Genomic DNA, 22,667 nt, shown 5'->3' on the forward strand with positions numbered 1-22,667 from the left:
TCCTCATTTTGATGAAATAAATTTTGCATACAGACCGGTCTGTGCTCATCAGTCTTGAAGACAAATAAACTGACATGGGTGAGTTTTCAGATATGAGTTTTATGTCGGTGATATAAATCATAAAATGTTGGTAATGATAGTAAATTAAAGTACACTTTGGCTGTTGATACTGTGTAGCCTTTAATAAATTAGTCCTCTACATTATTGAGGCATGGAACAACTTTAGCTTAAATAGGAACTCTTTTTTTTTTGTTGGATTACGAAAGCAACCAGTCAGAATTACCAAAATTACATGCGTTCAGTATTGTAGGAGTTGATGTAAATTGTAATTTCATGCTGTCTGACACTACAATTCAATAATCTCACCTGCATAAATAGTACAGTCTTATGTTTTCACAATAAATCATTGGTGAATCAAATGCACGAGGTTGGGGGCTGGATTTTCTAACATACGACCGCCAGACTGAGCCTACAGTTTAAATACTTTGCTAACAACTTCCTATCCCTCCATCATGTTTCAAGGAGTTAGGTAATACACTTTAAAGAGGCAAATAAGTTTTACTTTCTTGGGAGAAAAGGAAAGGGATAATGGGACAGTCATACTTCCATCAATCGTGCTCCTTGGTCAACTCATCAGAATGTTACTAGTAAAGATTTCATTAAACAACATTCTCTCACTCCCCCTGGCCACAACCTAGCCAAGATTAGAATTTAAAAAAAATGTCATCTTAACGGCCCGTAATTTGCAGTTAGTGGCAAAGTTTGCCTTTCTCGACGTGTAATTGATTGTAGCGCTCTGTAATGGGAATTCCCAGCAAAGAGCTGCAGTGACGTCAAGCAGTCTAAGCAGCCAATCACATTGAAGAATTCTCAGACAGCAAACCAGGAAATGAAAAGCAGCTTTTATCCAGACATTCAAAAAAATGTTAGAGAGCAAAATAAAGATTGGGAATTTCATATGGGGATAAGGTAGAAGCTGAAATATCATGAACAAACTTCATTTAAAAAAATTTTAAAAATTAAAACATTTTTTAAACTTATCACAATGAAAAGATTTGACATGCCACAAATATTAAAATTATTTTTTCAGGGCCAGGAAGATTGTTGAACAGTCAATACGCTGCGTAAACTTCAGTTACACCTATTCCAACAAGACTCAACATTTAATGAGGTATTTAATAGCGATATTAGCGTGGAAAAGCCCAAGTTTTTGTCAATTGCACCGATTTCATGGATTGCCGGCTATGGGAGGGTGGGGGGTCCACAGCTCAGCCAGTGTCAAAGTAGTGAATGACTGACTGCAACTTCAGGATTTTTGCGTTTAGATGCGCAAGCGCTAAGTCCTAAGGTTGTGGTTAATTTCAGAAGGGTAATGACAGCGAAAGCAGACAGTTTGGCGTCATTAGCCACCACAAAATCTGGGCCATTATTGGTCAAGTCTGGGTTCAAACTCTGATTTGTTAACAAAGTGTTCAGCCATGCAGCAGGATTTAACCACAAAAAAACAGACAAAATACATACTACTGTTGTCCTTATGGGGGAAAAATTTGGGTCGTTTGCGCAAACGACTTTTTGCCGGAACGTAGCGACGCTACCTTCAAGAAAAGTGTGCCATGCAGCTTTGAACATAATAGCACAAGAAATAGGAGCAGCAGTAGGCCACCTGGCCCCTCGAGCCTGCTCTGCCATTTAATAAGATCATGGCTGATCTGATCATGGACTCAGCTCCACTTCCCTGCCCGCTCCCCATAACCCTTTATTCCCTTATCGCTCAAAAATCTGTCTAGCTCCACCTTAAATATATTCAATGACCCAGCCTCCACAGCTTTCTGGGGCAGAAAATTCCATAGATTTACAACCCTCAGAGAAGACATTCCTCCTCATCTCGGTTTTAAATGGGCGGGCGGCCCCTTATTCTGAGACTATGTCCCCTAGTTTTAGTTTCCCCTATAAGTGGAAATATCCTCTCTGCATCCACCTTGTCAAGCCCCCTCATTATCCTATATTGTTTCGATAAGATCACCTCTCATTCTTCTGAACTTCAATGTGTATAGGTCCAACCTACTCAACCTAACTTCATAAGTCAACCCCCTCATCTCTGAATCAACCTAATGAACCTTCTCTGAACAGCCTCCACTGCAAGCATATCCTTCCTTAAATACGGAGATCAAAACTGTACACAGTACTCTAGGTGTGGCCTTACCAATATCCTGTACAGTTGTAGCAGGACTTCTCTGCTTTTATACTCTACCCCTCTTGCAATAAAGGTCAACATTCCATTTGCCTTCCTGATTACTTGCTGTACCTGCATACTAACTTTGTGTTTCACGCACAAGGACCCCCAGGTCCCTCGGTACTGCTGCACTTTGCAATTTTTCTCCATTTAAATTATAATTTGCTTTTCTATTATTTCTGCCAAAGTGGATAACCTCATATTTTTCCACATTATACTCCATCTGCCAAATGTTTGCCCACTCACTTAGCTTCTATATCCCTTTGCAGATTTTTTTGCGTCCTCCTCACAATTTGCTTTCCCACCCACCTTTGTATCATCCGCAAACTTGGCTACATTACACTCGGTCCCTTCATCCAAGTCATTAATATAGATTGCAAATAGTTGAGGACCCAGCACCGATCCCTGCGGCACCCCACTAGTCACTGTTTGCCAACCTGAAAATGACCCATTTATCCCGACATTCTGTTTTCTGTTAGTTAGCCAATCCTCCATCCATGCTAATATATTACCCCCTAACCCGGTGAACTTTTATCTTGTGCAGTAATCTTTAATGCATCTTATCGAATGCCTTCTGGAAATCCAAATACACCACTTCCACTGGTTCCCCCTTATCCACCCTGCTCGTTACATCCTCAAAGAACTCCAGCAAATTTGTCAAACATGATTTCCCTTTCATAAAACCATGCTGACTCTGCTTGATTGAATTATACTTTTCCAAATGTTCCGCTACTGTTCCTTAATAATGGACTCCAGCATTTTCCCAACAACAGATGTTAGACTAACTGGTCTATAGTTTCCTGCTTTTTGTTTGCCTCCTTTTTTAAATAGGGGTGTAAGGGGGTAAAAAAAATACAGACAGATGGTCACCAAAGTGGGTACTGAAGGTAATGAATTGATCTGACAGTAAAATGGTCCAGATTAAAGGGTTTATCAGTATTAGGGGGTTGTGAGGAGTCGGAAGTTCCTCCAACTCAAGGTAGGGATTTGTAAGATACTGCCTATTGACAGATTGTATGTCAAACTTGCTTATAAATTATAGAAAATGGCCATATAACATAAAATGGAAACTTTAGATATTTAAGACTTTACTTGCATGTTTATCTTATAAAGAATGCAGAACTAGCTATGAGAAACCAGGGCAAGGTTAACACTGTAGAACAACACATTCCAAAAGGCTGAGATCAACCCACCTGCAATAGAGAAATAAAGATGCTACGAGACCACTCAGCAGCCAATCTGATAAGGGTTAACGAATCAATGTAGCTCCGTAAATCAGTTGTAAGCCAACCAGTAGTCAGGAACTAGTGTTCATGAGGCCACCATGTCTCGAAAACTGTATAACTGTGTGTGTAGAATCCTTGTTCAGAGAAGGTTCATTTGAAACACTTCCCCTGCATATGCTTGAATAAAGATTGGAATATTGAACCAAGGTTTCGTCTGAGTGATTCCGTGGTCGCTCTACGGGCAGGTGGTGATTCCTTATTTCAGGAAATCCACCTTGAAGAAGAAAAGTCTTTTTACCCCAACAGGGGCGTTAAATTGGCGATTTTCCAATCCGCTGGGACCACCCCAGAATCCAGGGAATTTTGGTAGATTACAACCAATGCATCTACTTCTTTTAAGACCCTAGAATGTAAGCCATCAGGTCCAGGGGACTTGTCCACCTTTAATCCCACTATTTTACCGAGTATTATTTTGGCACAGTGAAAATGTATGCAACAAAGGAATGGTTTTGTACAGTACTTTAAATGGCCCCTCCCAGAAGATGCAGCAGTTCCTAACTTAGGATTGCTATCATTAACAGGTCCTTAAAAGAGTTTTTTTTTTAAATGTTCTTGTGACGTGGGCAGTTCTGGCAATCCAATATTTGTTGCCCATCTCCAATTGTCATCAATGACAGACTTGGGGTGACATTGACATGTAAGCCAGACTGGGTAGGGGTGGAAGGTTCCCTTCCTTGAGGATACAAGTGAAGCCGTTGAGTTTTTAACGACAACCTGGCAGCTTTCTGGTGTTAGCTCACAAATTAGCAGGCTTATTAATCAACTTGATGGAGGGATTTGAAGTTATGACCTCTGGGTTGCTAGTCCAGTACCATGGCCACTTGGCTACCGTACTCTTAACCACCTTCTGATAGTGTCAAACGTCTTCCTCATTTAAAGCCAGATATGAAGCATCAGGGTGACTGCATTGACTCAATGCAGATTCCTTTAATGCACCTTGCACCTGTGGTTTTACTGGAGGGTGGACTTCAGTTCCAAATAGGGTCATGCTTCTTTGGTGCATCTTCTGGACTAAAATCTTTGGCATCAAAAGTAGCAATACTGTCCAGGTCTCTGCTATGCCATTGTTAACAATTAGATGACTTTTCTGTCACCATAACTTGTCTTTTAATGGTGAACTGCAGCCCAGAGCTTCACTAGGTTTTCTGCTTCTCAGCTATGTATGCCATTGGCTGTTCAAATTAGGGGAACTCCAGATTGAAAATTCAGCAGAGCCTAACCTCAGCTTCCTGCACAGGCAAGTCTGCGCCATGGCCTACCTCAATCTGATTTTTGCCATGAGCAACAAAGGCGGCTCAATTGACACACCAATTTTTATTGCAAGACTGTCCAATTTACAGCTTGTGGGCCATTTCCGGTCCTGAAGTCCCAGCCAAGTTCTACTTGTGCTTATATTGCTCATTCACTGGCTTGTCCGGTTTGAATTTGGTAGGCCTGTAGGTTTAGATAAATTCTATATCTGAACACCTAGACTGGGTGGCATCCGCCAGCTTGATGCATTCACAATTTAATGGAAACATCGATTTAAACTTTAGCTCCATGGCATTCACATTAAAAAAAAGGTTGGACGTTTATTACAATTTCTGGGTCTGTCTTAGGTGCATTTTTAGTTTTAACGATGTCAGTTGCTGATGAAAGTGGATCCCACATCCCAGATATTCAGGAGTTCACTCATACTGCCCAATATGTTACTCCATAACGTAACTCAGGGATGTAACAATGTGTTCCTCGTAACTTATGACCTGGATATCATCTGTGTTGTATGAACCCTCATGTGTTTACCAACCTTTCAGGAGACAGACTGTTTATACTTTAATAAGATGAGGCCAGAATGAAGCATGGACCTATTTTATTTATCAGATAAGAAGTAAATTATACAGTGCAACAGTTAAGATCAAACTCACTTTATTCCAAATCAGTAAAATTTGCCTTTACGTAATAACAGAAAATAATGAACACATTACAATTCTCCACATCAATGTGGCATCTTGGCTGACAAACAAGGTAACTTCTACCCTCCCACATCTTAACTCTGAGTCTGGGCTAAAACATGCTCAAGAAACTTTGTTTAAAAGCTCGACTATTTTATCACCTTATGTTCATGGACAGAATGGACACCAAGCAACCCCTGCTGAATGGCTGAGACCAAAGTCTTCTCAACACAGTGGAGGCGAGGTGTTCATTGATGTGCTTTAACTTTGCACATTAATCTCTTGTGTGGGACCTTGTTGAAAGCCTTCTGAAAGTCCAAATACACCACATCAACTGGTTCTCCCTTGTCCACTCTACTGGAAACATCTTTAAAAAAATCCAGAAGATTTGTCAAGCATGATTTCCCTTTCACAAATCCATGCTGACTTGGATCTATCATGTCACCCCTTTCCAAATGCGTTGCTATGACATCCTTAATAATTGATTCCATCATTTTACCCACTACCGATGTCAGGCTGACCGGTCTATAATTCCCTGTTTTCTCTCTCCCTCCTTTTTTAAAAAGTGGGGTTACATTGGCTACCCTCCACTCCATAGGAACTGATCCAGAGTCTATGGAATGTTGGAAAATGACTGTCAATGCATCCGCTGTTTCCAAGGCCACCTCCTTAAGTACTCTGGGATACAGACCATCAGGCCCTGGGGATTTATTGGCCTTCAATCCCATCAATTTTCCCAACACAATTTCCCGACTAATAAGGGTTTCCCTCCGTTCCTCCTACTTACTAGACCCTCTGACCCCTTTTATATCCGGAAGGTTGTTGGTGTCCTCCTTAGTGAATACCTAACCAAAGTACTTGTTCAATTGGTCTGCCATTTCTTTGTTCCCAGTTATGACTTCCCCTGATTCTGACTGCAGGGGACCTATGTTTGTCTTTACTAACCTTTTTCTCTTTACATATCTAGAGAAGCTTTTGCAGTCCATTTTAATGTTCTCTGCAAGCTTCCTCTCGTACTCTATTTTCCCTGCCTTATCAAACCCTTTGTCTTCCTCTGCTGAGTTCCAAATTTCTCCCAGTCCCTGGGTTCACTGCTATTTCTGGCCAATTTGTATGCCACTTCCTTGGCTTTAATACTATCCCTGATTTCCCTTGATAGCCACGGTTGAGCCACCTTCCCTTTTTTATTTTTTACGCCAGACAGGGATGTACAATTGTTGTAGTTCATCCATGAGATCTCTAAATGTCTGCCATTGCCCATCCACTGTCAACCCCTTAAGTATCATTCGCCAATCTATCCTAGCCAATTCACGCCTCATACCATCAAAGTTATCCTTCTTTAAGTTCTGGACCATGGTCTCTGAATTAACTGTTTCATTCTCCATTGTAATGTAGAATTCCACCATATTATGGTCACTCTTCCCCAAGGGGCCTCGCACAACGAGATTGCTAATTAATCCTCTCTCATTACACAACACCCAGTCTAAGATGGCCTCCCCCCTCGTTGGTTCCTCGACATATTGGTCTAGAAAACCATCCCTTATGCACTCCAGGAAATCCTCCTCCACCGTATTGTTTCCAGTTTGGTTAGCCCAATCTATATGCATATTAAAGTCACCCATGATAACTGCTGCACCTTTATTGCTTGCACCCCTAATTTCCTGTTTGATGCCCTCCCCAACATCACTACTACTGTTTGGAGGTCTGTACACAACTCCCACTAGTGTTTTTTGCCCTTTGGTATTCCGTAGCTCTACTCATACCGATTCCTTTTACCATCATAGCAAACCTGCAAGTTTCAGCTGCCTTTTATAAACTAAGGGCCAAGATTGCTTTGTAAATTTGTCTCCCCAACTTAATGCAATGCAATTAACTATGTCAAAATGAATCGCATAATTTGTGCTCTGTTTTAACACAACACCGAAGCATACCCTCCGGCTCTTCTATCTCCCCAAACAAAATATATTTTACCAAAGAGTTTTTCAAAGTGAATGCTTCTTTAAATATGTGTATTATGTTTTTTTAAAAACTTTATCCTGTATTCTCAAATAGGTGCAAGCATATTTTACATTAATCAACAATTTTCAATAAATTAATACAATAATTTTAAGCTGCATTAAACCATCCTCTGAAAAACTGGTTTAAGGAATGAGGCCAAGCTTTTATAAAAATCCCAGAAGCTAATAATTTGAACCCTCAACACCAAATGATTACTATACAAATTTGATGTATGGTACACTACCATTGGCACACTTATTCACCTTTACCTTCTTCACTTTAAAAAGAAAACATTTTAAAAAACCTTACCCTTTGACTTCGTAATGTGACACCTGCGGACTTGAAGTCTGGAAATTTGATGCCTGCAGTCTCTGGTACAGCCTGTAAAACAGGAACAGGCAGGATTTGTTGATACAGAAGCATGATAACTAGGGAAATGCTTGGAAATAACAAAATGTAAACTGCTTTTGGACATCTCGTCATCTGCTAAGTCAAGACAGTTAAGGCTAGGAAGTTAAGATTGTTCCGTAGGTAGTAATTAAAAGTAAAAAGACTTCTGTATAACAAGTGCCTCATCTCTCTTCTGAGGGTTTATTAGAGTACCAGTTAATTATCCTTTGGTTATAAAAGCAGCAGACAAAATCATACACAAACACAATCAACTGAAACTTCTAGTCAATATGGCAACCACTAATTAGTATTTGATTAGTTAGCCAAAAAATCTCCAGCAGCAATTCTATTCTGACCTACAAAAATGCAGCAGCATGTGTTAATTATTTGTGTCTCATGTTAAAATGCTATTTTCTGCATGGCATATGCATTGTCTAATGCAATTAACCCTATCTTGCAGAAATCTTTTAAACAAGAAAGTTTTAAATAATTTACAAGCAGAGCCCAAAGCCTCCAGCACACCAAAGTATGCAAATGCTTGCAGCTCACTACAATCTGTGGGTAATAACTTGCAGCATTCTCAGTGCAGCAGGAAGCTAACATAAGGAGATTCACCTTCAAATAGTTCTTCTACATAAAACCTTCTGAAATTTGGTATAAACCAAATATAAAAAACAGCTAAAGGTCCCTTGTGCAGCATCTTTAATAAAACAGTGCAGAATTGGGACTGCTGATCCACTTTTTATATAATCCTTTTCTAGTTAGTTCAATATTACACCTCAATCAATTTTAAAACATAAAAAGCAAAAATGCAACATTCCCAATTTAGTGCCAAAACATGGATAATCACGGGCAGTTTTATTTTTCCATGGGCTTGTGACCCCTAGGAATCTATTAACCATTTCACGTAGAATTGATGAACCAGTTCATGCCTCACAGTTTAGTCTTAAACAATTGACTGTACTTTAATGGATAAGAAATTTTACAAGTACTTGCTAGAATCAAGTATTCTCCATCATGAATATCACCAAATCTAAACCACGCTCTCAAGTGCGTGACAAAAACCTGAACTCAATGTTCAAGATAGCCTCAGCAAAGTAATTTTCTCCAAATGTTGATGCAATGATTCAAGCGAAGAGGCGCCAGGTGTTGGGGAGTGGCAGCAGCAGTAAATAAAATTGAAATGCAAGTATCACTATGGTTTATCTTTATCTATTTTGCTGAATGTGGCCAAATGAGAGTATATCGGATCAGGCCCACCATACAGAATGAGTATGACACCTCTGCCTTAGATGATGGTCCCAAATCTAAAGTTGGACCTTAGACTACTTGATTTTATTTTGTGAACTTCCGAGTGTTTGTAAATGAAACTGATTCCCTCTTGTAGAGTTGGCTAAAGGCCCAAAAACATCAATGGATATTGGAAGCCAGCAGCTCAAATTATAGGTGATGGAAGCAGTCAGCAACACTGGATACAAGTAAAGGGCTAGTCAGTGGTTACATTTTAAACCTGTTCATTTCTTTTGCTCAGGCAGTTGAATTATTAGCTTATCATTGTGATTTGATGCTTCTCCACCACCTAGCTTAGTTGACAATTCTTCCTTAGTTCTGTAATACACCATTTAGAATATAAAATCTTGGACAGATGTTTCTATAAGGCTAAATATTAGTGAATCATTTCAGCAGCAATTCGAAATGGAATATCAAAATATGTTTTTGTGAATCATGAATTACAGTTAAATACAAAGTTAGAATTTTGAATTTACTTCTGAAGTCAATCATGTTCTACAAGTTGAAAATGTGAGCTAGATTATAAAAATAAAAGACTTGGGCCTGAAATGTTTATGATGCAAAAGTAAGTAGTTCTGGCATAAGGGACCAAGATGGATTCAAGATAATGCTGCATTACTATATCATGAACATCTACAGCTGTACTCCCTGACAGAGGTGCCTCCAGACCAGTAAGTGCATTCAGTGGGATACTTTGACTGACCATAAATGACCATGGAGGAGAATGATGACAATTGGCATCCAAAAGCTTTATGGCATCATCTCTGAGTTTGAAGGCTCTGATAGTCAGGTATGCCGTCCTGTTGATCTCTGGGTATTCAAATATGGTACCCAGCACAAATAATATGGCTAGAATCTAGCTTCATGATGCCATTCACTCTCCTGGCGACAGCTTTTGAGATCTTTCTACCCAGCTCACTTAGATGTCTGCTCGTGTACATGTCAGGATATAGGACAAGGTTGGCCATGCACCTGATGGAATGCAGCAAAATTATGGGCATTGGAACTTAGTTTGCTTTGGATTCCTAAAGTCGCAGTTTTGCAATCATTCGATACTGACTGAAGCAGCAATGCTGAAAGTAGTACTGTAATTTTAGTCACAAGAGTCATGAATCTGTCATTTAGACTTGTAGCAATACTGTCTGACGTCATTAAATGTCAGTCAATTACCTGGAACCATGCCAATGGGCTAGGTTTATTAAAAACAGATGCTGGGAGAAGCAGATCAGCATCAGGTTTGAGAAACTGTTTTTAAAAAAAAAAACAAGGATTTCAATTCAATTCCTTTTGCTTTGCATTTTTTCCCAAGTCAAAGGGACTTGTGCTGGTGCAAGAAAGTTATTCGCCTAAAGAAGCTCAATATAAAAATGCCTAAATATTCCATTCTAGCATGTTTTTTTTCTAAAATAAAATCTGTAGTATACAAATAGGCGTTTACCGGTTTTTCTGTTTCTTTTTTCTGCGGCAGTTTCTTTTTTGCTGCCTTGCGCTCTGCCCGACGCATTTCTGTGGTATTGTCTGCGGCGGTTATGAGTTTCTGCAAATCCTGAGTTTTTTTCTCTCGTTCTTTTTTTCTCATTTCAATTTTCCTCAATTCCTGTATTAAGTACTCTTCTTCAGCCACCTACAAGCAAAAGAAGACAGTTGAATATTACAGCAAGCAATGCTGACACCTAGTGGAAAAGGTGCATGATGCCCTACAGACCAACTGTACTCAATTTCTCTTTTAATGCAGAGGTAGTTGTTTGTTGGAAGATGTGAGAAGAGGGCGTTCGTTTTTCCACTATAATTTTTCTCTTTTAAATACCATCTCCTTAAGGGAGTGACCTTAGTTGGGGTGGGGAGTGGGAGGAATAGAGTTCCACAGCCGACATCCCCTCTATGGTAACTTGCATAAATTAATATTCTTAATGTGAGCTTGAGTAGTGGGAGTCCCTGGCCAAAGACCGCCCTAAGTGGAGGAAGAGCATCCGGGAGGGCGCTGAGTACCTCGAGTCTCATCGCCGAGAACATACGAAAGCAAGCGCAGGCAGCGGAAGGAGCGTGCGGCAAACCAGACTCCCCACCCACCCTTTCCTTCAACGACTGTCTGTCCCACCTGTGACTGAGACTGTAATTCCCATATTGGACTGTTCAGTCACCCAAGAACTCACTTTTAGAGTGGAAGCAAGTCTTCCTCGATTTCGAGGGACTGCCTATGATGATGATGACTTAACCACAGTAGTCCTCACCCAGCATTTACTCAATTACACTTCGTGATCAGGAGCAGTAACTTTGGGTCCATGGACCAAGGAATGTTGAGAATAACTGCGCCATCCTTAATGCTGTCCAGTTGACATTGACCAAATCAGCAGAGAAAAGAATTGAATACCTTGGATGTTTCTGGCCATGGATTGGTGTTCCAGTGTACTGCACCATCAAAAACAAACAATTTGAAAGTTGTTTATAATTTGAACTTCCTAACAGCTACTCTGAAGACTCAAAAATACCTGAAATGGATGATCCACCCCAAATATTAAATATTCACTTGTTAATCACGTTATTTCTGTGCTCTGGGAAAATTTGGCACTCCATGTTTGTACACCAATATGCTGCAACACTATGCATATATATTACAAATGTGTTTTTTTTGCAGTTGCTTACTTTATCCTCTTACACCCATGTTTGATTTCAAAACTCTTTTGTTTAAAAATCTCTGTTACTTTGCTCCACTTTCCCTGCAATCTCACCCATCTCTACATCTCAATTTGTACCCAATGCTCTTCTAATTCTGTACTATTATGCATGCCCCCTTCTTCCATTTCACCATTGTTGGCAGAGTATTCAGCCCTGTACACAAGTGCTCTTCCTAAACATTTTCATCTTACAACATCCCTTCCAAACTTAAAAAATCTCCTCAAAACCTATTGTTTTGACCACACATTTTACTGACTCCTGCTTGATGTCAAATGAGTCCCTTTTGTGAACAGCCATATGCTGCTGCTATTGTTTTGGAAAGATGATGCCTTTGGCAATAGATTTTGTTAAATTTACTGTTTAGATTAATTGGAGACATGCATAGAAATTTTAGTTGGAACAAACTTCCTAATTTACGAGTACTGGGTGAGCAAGAACTAGAGATGTTTGGTCACAAAAACAAAATTATATGTAGTACTGTATTACCAATCACCAGTATCGACACACACACACACATTCACCACATAAATACACTCACACATTCATGAGGAAAAAGTGCCATTTCTAACATTAACCCATCTTTTCAGTTCAGCGGCTGGCAGACCTGCTATGTATTTTCAGGACTTTCTGTTTCAGTTTCAGCAATTGTAGAATTATTTTTCTTTCTAACTGCTACTTTTTCCACTGAACATAAATATTCTTACCTGCTCTGGTGTCCTATTGTACAGTCTCTCAAGCTGTTCTTTTCTCCGTCTCTCATGTCCAGCATCAAACACAGAGAGTTTGGGATCAGAACCAGGTGGGGCACGGATCTTTGTTAACTTGGCACAAATACTATAATACCGCTCTTTCAGATCTTCTACTGAACGTTTCTGTGAAAGATGAAGTTAGAGATTAAAGAAATAATAAGTGCCAATTACATATGTATGAAATGCATCAAATGTTTATTTATTAGTTGTGCCTGAGCAGTCCAGGAATTAGCATTATTAACAGTTGGAGTGGGCAGCACACTAGATGGCACCATCTCCTAGATTGAGCAAGCAGTGATGGTCTTGTCTGATCCTTCTTTGCTCCTATGGGCAATAACATATGGCCTCAACACCTTCCCTAGTCCCGGATATATGCTTGTACAGGTCCGTCCAAATCTTTGTGGTGCTTTTTTTTCGCAACATCATTAACCTACAATGATCATCTGGCAATTCTAATTCAACTCTCCAGCAATCTCTTTGGTTTCTATGATGTGACCTATCTGGTTATTCTGTATTTGATTGATAGGACTATGAACTCTGGAGTAACGCCAATCAGACTAATGGTCCAAGGATTCATTTTATACAATATTCAGTAGCCGAAAGTGACCATGTGATTGTTCTTACGGCATTCACTGTTCATTAGTTTTGAGTGCTGCGATTTTTTTTTTTAGAAATTAGGGATATCTAAAAACATGGGTATGCGAATGAAACTGACGCAAATAATGCTAGGTTTACATGGTTGTGTTAGAACTGGAGACAAGACGTCTCCTCAGACTAGTATTAGAATGGCTAGATAGATGCTTGGAATGTGCGAATGTTTTGGTTTCCTGCAGATGTTATAGCACTCTGCACTGTGACAGCAATATACAATTATCTGTTGTTTCTAAGTTAAGACTTGAACCTTGTTTATGTATTTTATGTATACTGCTGAGGTAGGGATTGAAGTTAGCTTAACAGAACTGCTTGCAAAGATAAGCAAGTCAATTAGTATAGAAATGGAAGGAATCTCAGAATGGACAAGTTTGCTAGGTCGTAAAGACAGGTAACGTCCAATTGAAGTGAACAGCTCTGGCTTTGGACCTCATGGTCGAGAGGGTACAGGGCCAGGCCTTGTACTAATTGTACCCAAGAGGATACGGATGTTGAAGTAAAAAGACTTCTCTTCCTCAATATAGACTCCCTGATAGAAGGAATCGACACCTGCCGGTTTGCATAGCGACCACGGAATCACTCAGATGAAACCTCGATTAACCGATTTTTATTCAAGCATGCTAGGGAAGGTTCCGATGAACACTTCCCAGAACAACAGTTTGTAATGACAGGTATACATTTTCTGAGGTGTGCAACCCTCCTACAAAACCATCGATTGGCATACTGCTATCAGCAAAGTTACATTGATTTGTTGACTCTCTTCAGACTAGCTCGGAGTGGTTTTTTCCCACCTGTCCATCTCCCATTACATGTCACTCTTCTGGAATGTGTTATTTAATGGTGTCAACTTTGCCTCGGTTTCTCATGACGTGTTGATTAACTTTGTTTTCCAGGGTGGTGCCTCCTTATCCCTCTCCCAAGAACTCTAATCAAAACTACCAGTCAATACCATCCTGTTCCTATGCTGCTATAATCTATGTTCTCAAACATTTCTGCCCTTGTCCTGTACTGAATATGTACGCTTCCATGAGTCTGTACTAAGGTTAATACCACGGATGGTTCATTAACCATCAGGCATTGATGCTTCCCTCTTCTTAACCCAATGTAAGCGAGTGTACAAGCGTGCTTTACATACACAAGCGAGTTTTACATATAATTGGTCAATCACAATCCCTACCGGAATACAGAGGAACTCCCGATTCCTCAGAACCTTCTAATACTGATAAGCCCTTTTAATCTGGACCATTTTACATGTCAGATCAATTCACTACCTTCAGTATCCACTTTCGTGACCATTGGTCTGTCTCCACTCTAGTGACCGTTTTTTATCCCTTTACAGGGACGAGAGAGATAAGACAAATTCCAAAGGAAGACCCTTCAGAAAGATTAAACAAGACAAATTGGCTGAGATCATGAGACCCCTTTAGGGGAGGGCTTGGTTTCAAAAATTGAGACAAAGAACTCGATGCCCAATTGGGTACTGAGATTTTAGGGGAACCTCTATAGGCCAAAAGGTCTTGTCAATATCCCATTTCAGGGTCATCCCTAAAAAGAGAATAAAAGCAACCTCCCGAGGGCTTGTCCTCACAGATGGTGGAGGTGAGAGCTATACAGAAGTTGAACTGATCGAACACTCAGTGATCCCATGCTTACCGAAGGAAGCTCTCGATGAAAGGAAGAGAGGCCGCAAGCCAGAGAACTGTTCACTCGCGCCAGCCGTCTGTCCGATTGGATCAGTACCAGCTCCTCGTCCCGGTCATATGTTTTTGCTGTATAACTAATGTGTTATATTCAGTCTTAAACTCTGATTAAACACAATATACCCATCATATTGGTTTTCACTTGAATCTGATTATTTAAAGTGACCAGAGATAGCCATAAACTGGTTATTTCTAACAGATTGGCCTGTGCGAACAATGCAGCTCCAAAATCTCATCCATCATCTGTCTATAGTAACCAGCACTAAATTAGTCACCGGCAACCACGTGACCATAATAAAGAATGACATCATAGGAATAACCTCTCAGAGCAATTTACTTGGGCAATGAGTACAAAAGAAAAGTTCTGCAAAACCGTTATAAATCACTGGTTAGGCCTCTGTTGGGAGTATTATGTCTAATTCCAGGTACCACACTACAGGAAGGATGTGAAGGCCTTGGCAAGGGTGCAGAGGAAATCTATTAGAATGGTACCAGGGATGAGGGACGTCAGTTATGCAGAGAGACTAAAGAGGCTGGGATTGTTCTCTTTAGAGCAGAGGAGGTTATTGGGAGATTTAATAAAGGTGTTCAAAATTATGAAGGGTTTTGATAGAGTGCTTATGGAGGAGCTATTGCCACTGGCAGGAGGGTTGACAACCAGAGGACAGAGATTTAAGATAACTGGCAAAAGAACCCAGTGGGGAGATGGAGAACTTATTTTTACACAGCAAGATGTTATGATCTGGAATGCACTGCCCAAAAGGATTGTTGAAGCAGATTCAATAGAAACTTTCAATGGGGAACTGAATATACACTTGAAAAGGACAAATTTGCAAGGCTGTGGGGAAAATTGGATAGCTCGTCCATTAAAGCTGGCACAGGCATTATGGGCTGAATGGCCAGCTTCTGAGCTGTAAGATTCAATACTCAAGCATAACACACTTGGTCACAAGTAGAATATATATTAGGAGGGAAAATACTTAGCATTTGCTTGCTGTTCATGTATATAGATATACATGTAGTATGCGAGTGAGCAATGCAAGAAATATATACTAGTAGATCTCCTATGGCATTCCTCACAGTGAACCAGAGGACATGATAGAGGTTTGTAAAGATCAGGTGAAAGACAATAAAGTAAATGGTAGTATTTTCTGAATAGTTCATGAGAATTAGTCAAATTACTTTGTGCTGAACTGTTTCTAGGTTTATTTGTGCAAAAGTCGAGACACCAAAAAGCACTAGATTTTTAAAAATGCTATAGAGATATTTATATCTTGACACATGGTGTATGCATGACTTTTAGGATAGATTGTCCAGAAGCAACGTTACAAAAGATCAACCAATGTTTTAGAAGAAATTAACCCAAGACTGCTACAGTTAAAATTGTAAAGAATAATCATTTTAACTGAACAGCAAATACATATGGAAAGAAAATGTTTTTGAAACTGTTACCCATCATGATCTATTACAGGTTGAGCGTCCGAAATCCGGAAACCTCGGGACCGAGGCCGTTCTGGATATTTCCGGATTTGGGAACGTCTTTGCCCGGGCCGAGGTAAGGGGGAGGAGAGGTCAGGCCGCCGAGGGCCGGGGCGAAGTCGGGCTGTGGCAAGGCCGGGCCGGGTGAAGTTGGGCCAGGGCGAGGTTGGGCCGCCAAGGCAGGGGGAGTCCGGATTTCGGAACATTTTCCGGTTTCCGGACGACCCCGCCACGGATTGGCCCAGTGTCCAGAACATTCCGAATTTTGGAACTCGGATTTCGCACGTTCAACCTGTATCTCATTTGAGGTTACTAGCAAGTCTGGTAAGAATCTACTCTTGGGAAAGTGGCTTGTGTAATTGGCAGCTCTACTGACCCAACCCCTGAACAAGGGAGAGTAGACTCCGGGAACAAGTGAACAAAGACGTAATGCTCAAATTCAGTTGCCGAGGTCTGATGAGCGAGCAAGTACTGTCATGGCAGTTTATTTTAAGAAAACAACCAAGTAGCTGGGAGTAATTCTTAGTCTGATTCAATGGTAAGACTGAATCACTAAATGGAACATGGCAGTGTGATTTATTAATTATTCTTATTTAAGAGGAGAGATCGAAGTTAAGTTGAAGTAAATGAGATTTGCTATAACTGTTACTTTGCACATTCACTTATTGACATTAAACAAATAACAATTATTATCTGGCTTCATGTCACTAAAGTGTTAATCAATTCACTTGGACAAGTGAATATGCTAGTGATTGTTGAGATTAACTGACTATTCGTTGAGAATATCTATGGCAGACTTGAAATTTGTAACAGTCATTATGGCATTCTGACAACAGCTAACAGTTCAGTATCAAAGCATGAAGAACATTAGGTCGTACCTGACTCCCCATAATTGCGCGAGGCTCTTTCCGGCTACAAGAGCAAAAGCACCTCCATTTTATTGAGTAAGTGAATCGGAGAAAATCTTCATGCAAGCGCCTCAATGACTGTGTGTTAATAAACACCATCTGGTTGCTTGGGGTATGTGGGTACCGGCTGATGCTGAACCCTGCCTTACTATACTTGAAATTATGCAAAGATCTTAAACAGGACACAGAGGCCTAGAAATTGGAACCTTTAGCGGTGACCGTTAAGGCCGCTTTTGAAGAAAAATGGCGGCCTCCTCTCTTCCGCCTATATCCAGCACGAATCACGGCGGCTGCCATATTGGGCAGGTCAGCAACGCTGCCTTTGCCTGCACTCGCCTCAAATATTTTAATGAGCAAGAGCGTGATGTCAATCGGCGTGCAACGGCAAATTGATGCACGGTGAGCAATTTTGGACGTCGCCACTTCTTTTACCGCCCTCTCCAAAGTACACTCATGCGTGCAGCCATTCCAGCGTGTAGATCCGTAAAAAAGTGGTGGATATCATCTCCGCCAAAGTCTTCAATAACTATGCAGATTATGTCTCGTCCAATGAGATGGCTCATGGTCATGACTGCAGGAACACATCAGCTAATTGAATGTCTGTTCTATAAACATTAGGTGGCAGCATTCAACCGGAGCAGGTCAATGAGTTCTGGCACGCAATGTACTATGTCTCTACTTATCTGTAGAATAACTCCACGAGGCCTAGTGCTGTGCTTGAGCTGCTGTGACCTTAGTCTCTTTATTGTAACTGAGAGTGCCTGCACAGCATGGGAGGCCTGCTTATATACTGTACTTCCAAAGTCAATAGTACTTATTTACATGGTGAGACGATCCCTAGTCGATTGTCTTGGTACCTACACAGGTGCAGGTGAGTTGGTTGGGCTTTCACTGGGCTGCTGCGCAGCTGACCTTGCTGGACTGCTGGGGATGATGAGTTCAGCTTCGTGGTCAACCGTGATGTCGGTTGCCACTTGTGTGTGTATCGGAGGGTCGAAGTTGGTGATGTCCTCTTCAGGTTGCTCGTAGCTGCCTGTGAATCGCAGTTTGGTTTGGTCCAAATGCTTTCTGCAAGTTTGACCTCAAACACCCTACTCCCTTCTTTGGCTATGACAGTGCCAGCGAGCTACTTGGGAACCATATCATCCATAGTTGAGTACAAATACAGGGTCATTGACTTCAATATCGCGTGACAAATTTGCACGATCATGGTACATGCTTTGTTGATGCCGCCTGCCCGCGACAGAGTACTTAAGGAGGTGGCCTTGGAAATAGCGGATGCATTGACAATCATTTTCCAACATTCCATTGACTCTGGATCAGTTCCTATCGAGTGGAGGGTAGCCAATGTAACCCCACTTTTTAAAAAAGGAGGGAGAGAGAAAACAGAGAATTATAGACCGGTCAACCTGACATCGGTAGTGGGTAAGATGATGGAATCAATTATTAAGGATGTCATAGCAGCGCATTTGGAAAGAGGTGACATGATAGGTCCAAGTCAGCATGGATTTGTGAAAGGGAAATCATGCTTGACAAATCTTCTAGAATTTTTTGAGACAGACTATTATCTGAATGGGGACAAATTAAGAAAAGGGGAGGTGCAACGAGACCTGGGTGTCATGGTACATCAGTCATTGAAGGTTGGCATGCAGGTACAGCAGGCGGTTAAGAAAGCAAATGGCATATTGGCCTTCATAGCGAGGGGATTTGAGTACAGGGGCAGGGAGGTATTGCTACAGTTGTACAGGGCATTGGTGAGGCCACACCTGGAGTATTGTGTATAGTTTTGGTCTCCTAACCTAAGGAAGGACATTCTTGCTATTGAGGGAGTGCAGCGAAGGTTCACCAGACTGATTCCCGGGATGGTGGGACTGACCTATCAAGAAAGACTGGATCAACTGGGCTTGTATTCACTGGAGTTCAGAAGAATGAGAGGGGACCTCATAGAAACGTTTAAAATTCTGATGGGTTTAGATAGGTTAGATGCAGGAAGAATGTTCCCAATGTTGGAGAAGTCCAGAACCAGGGGTCACAGTCTGAGGATAAGGGGTAAGCCATTTAAGACCGAGATGAGGAGGAACTTCTTCACCCAGAGAGTGGTGAACCTGTGGAATTCTCTACCACAGAAAGTTGTTGAGGCCAATTCACTAAATATATTCAAAAAGGAGTTAGATGTAGTCCTTACTGCTAAGGGGATCAAGGGGTATGGTGAGAAAGCAGGAATGGGGTACTGAAGTTGCATGTTCAACCATGAACTCATTGATTGGCGGTGCAGGCTAGAAGGGCCGAATGGCCTACTCCTGCACCTATTTTCTATGTTTCTATGATCATGGAGATCAGGGTGGACTAGAGAGCGCCTTGTTTTGAGTGCCCTTTTCATGAGCAGTTCAGCAGGGGGAACCCCGGTGAGCGAGTGGGGTCTTGTGCGGTAGCTGAGCAGGACTCAGGACAGGCGGGTCTGCAGGGAGCCTTACGACATGCGTTTCAAGCTTTGCTTGATGATTTGGACTGCCCTCTCCGCTTGGCCGTTGGGTGCGGGCTTGAACGGGGCAGACCTGACATGCTTGATGCCATTGCGGGTCATGAATTCATTTAATTCCGAGCTGGTGAAACACAGACCATTGTTGCTGACCAGAATGTCGGGCAAGCCATGGGTTGCAAACATGGCCCTGAGGCTTTCAATGGTGGCGGTGGACATGCTGGTTGCCATTATTACACATTCGATCCACTTGGAGTAAGCGTCCACTACAACGAAGAACATTTTTCCTAGAAAGGAACCCACATAATCTGCGTGGATCCTGGACCATGGTTTTGAGGGCCAGGACCACAGACTAAGTGGAGCCTCCCAGGGGGCATTGCTCAATTGTGAGCAAGTGTTACACTGGCGCACACACGACTCCAAGTCCGAGTCAATGCAGGGCCACCAGACATGGGATCTGGCGATAGCCTTCATCATGACTATGCCTGGGTGGGCACTGTGTTGGTCGCGTATGAAGGTTGCCCTGCCTTTTTTTGGCCCGACGACGCGGTTGCCCCATAAGAGGCAATCCGATTGGATGGACATTTCGTCTTTAAGACAGTGAAATGACTCTATCTTGTCTTGCATTTCTCTTGGGACCACTGACCAACCCCCATTGAGAACGCAACTTTTTACAAGCGATAACACAGGGTCCTGGTTGGTCCAGGTCCTGATCTGGTGGGTCGTTACGGGTGACCCTTCGCTTTCAAGACGTCCATGACCAGGCACAGGTCTGCGCCATTTCCACCCCAGTGGTGGGCAACGGTAGCTGACTGAGGGCATCGGTGCAGTTCTCAGTGCCTGGCCTGTGGCGGATCGTATAATCGTAGGCTGACAGTGTTAGTGCCCATCTTTGGATTCGTGACGAAGCATTGGTGCTAAAGCCTTTGCTTACCGAAAACAGTGAGATTAGGGGCTTGTGGTTGGTTTCTAACTCGAACTGGAGTCCGAACAAGTACTAGTACATTTTTTTTGCCCCATAGACACAGGCCAAAGCCTCCTTCTCGACCATACTGTAGGCTCTTGGATAGACTTCTAGACGCATATGCAACTGGTTGGAGTTTGCCCGCTTGGGACGCCAACAGATGCGCCCTCTGGTGGCGGTAGAATGCTGGTTACAAGGTATTGTATCCATAAGACAATGGTACAGAACAGCATATGGTTACAAATAGTCTGGGGGACATCGAATGAATCTAATGGCTTGATCTATTACCGTCGGTAAGTTGTATAACGCAAGATGTATACCAGATTTTCAATTCTTACTAATAAGTGCTTGCAGTTGCGTCAGTAAACTGGAAATGAAATGATATTTGGGCTTTGTAAATGTTTACTGTTCAAAATATCAGTATTGAAATTACATCCTGTTTCTCTGTAGTAACATTATTACTTTTTCAATTAAAGGAGACCCAGTGACTTTTTCCTGTTTCTGAAGGAATTTGTACATCTGCATTTACTCCTATTGATATTCAGGTGTTCAGTGTATCCAGTAAACCTTTCACATCTCTTGGCCTATTCAAGGAGGAATCATGGGTCACAATGCTGCCTCTGACATCCAGTATTGCAAACAAATCTCCCAATGCTTAACTGGGTACTTTCTAAAGAGACATACTCCTAAAAAGACTTGGTGAAAAGCCGGTGTAACAACAAAGCTTATTCACTATGTATGTGTATTAAAAGAATAGGTTGCTTTTATTTGTATTCTAGGGAGTAGATTTAGAAATATTGGTTGCATTCTTTAAAATATGACAGATTAGTGTATTTTTTGGCTTTGCATACTCGGTCAGCCTACAAAACACGAAAAATCTAACTGGAAACAATGTACTTCATTTTAATAAATCGCGATTTCCTGAAAATGGCGCTCACATAGATCAGACTCAGCCTCCGCCCTCCTGCTGATCTTACCACCTGAAACTTTGATGACTCTGATGACTTTGAACCACATTAGAACAATGAGAGATGAATTTAATAAATACAGAACAAAATAAAATGTAGGAATATCCAATATGGGCACACTGGATGAACTGCTTATAACAGGATAGTTTGATAATAGATATTTTGTCCACTAAAAACAACTATCAAACAAGGCAAGTTAACATAAAAACTTAAAACAAAATTAAAATCTCTTTATCTGAATGAAAGCAGCATTTGTAACAAGATAGATGAGTTGACGGCACAAATAGAAATAAATGGGTATGATGTGATAACCATTACAGAGACGTGGTTGCAAGATGACCAAGGCTGGGAACTGAATATTCAGGGGGTATTTGACATTTCGGAACAATAGTCAGAAAGGAAAAGGAGGTGGGGTAGCTCTGCTAATAAAGGATGAGATCAGTGCAGTAGAGAGAAATGATAATGGCTCAGAAGATCAAGATGTAGAATCAGTTTGGGTGGAGATAAGAAATAATAATGGAAAGAAGTCACTGGTAGGAGTAGTCTATAGTCTCTCTAACAGTAGCTGCACTGTAGGACAGAGTATAAATCAAGAAATAATGGAGGCTTGTAAGAAAGGTACGGCAATAATCATGGGCGATCTTAATCTTCATATAGATTGGACAAATCAAATTGGCAAAGGTACCTTTGAGGCTGAGTTCATAAGAGTGTATTCAGGATGGTTTTTTAGAATATGTTGTGGAACCAACCAGGGAGCAGGCTATTTTAGATCTGGTAATGTGTAATGAGATAGTATTAATGAATGATCTCACAGTAAAGAATCCTCTTGGGAAGAGTGATCATAGCATGTTAGAAGTTCAAATTCAGTTTGAGGGTGAGAAACTTGGGTCTTAAACTTAAATAAAGGCAATTACAAAGGTATGAAGACAGAATTGGGAAAAGCGGAATGGGAAAATAAATTAAAG

General features: G+C 41.3%; 1 protein-coding gene across 3 annotated transcripts in view; it reads right to left on the reverse strand.

Annotated features, from left to right (window-relative positions):
• dmap1 (DNA methyltransferase 1 associated protein 1) overlaps window positions 1-22,667 on the reverse strand; it is a 100,672-nt gene that overhangs the window by 22,487 nt on the left and 55,518 nt on the right. For all 3 annotated transcript variants that reach the window (XM_070886077.1, XM_070886076.1, XM_070886078.1), the window contains 3 exons: window positions 12,509-12,676; window positions 10,567-10,752; window positions 7,758-7,829 (listed from right to left, as the gene is read on the reverse strand). In XM_070886077.1, coding sequence (XP_070742178.1) covers window positions 7,758-7,829; window positions 10,567-10,752; window positions 12,509-12,676 — 426 coding nt within the window. The remainder of the gene's footprint in view (window positions 1-7,757; window positions 7,830-10,566; window positions 10,753-12,508; window positions 12,677-22,667) is intronic.

The sequence above is a fragment of the Pristiophorus japonicus genome, chromosome 8, assembly GCF_044704955.1.
Source record: "Pristiophorus japonicus isolate sPriJap1 chromosome 8, sPriJap1.hap1, whole genome shotgun sequence".
Lineage (NCBI taxonomy): Eukaryota > Metazoa > Chordata > Chondrichthyes > Pristiophoridae > Pristiophorus > Pristiophorus japonicus.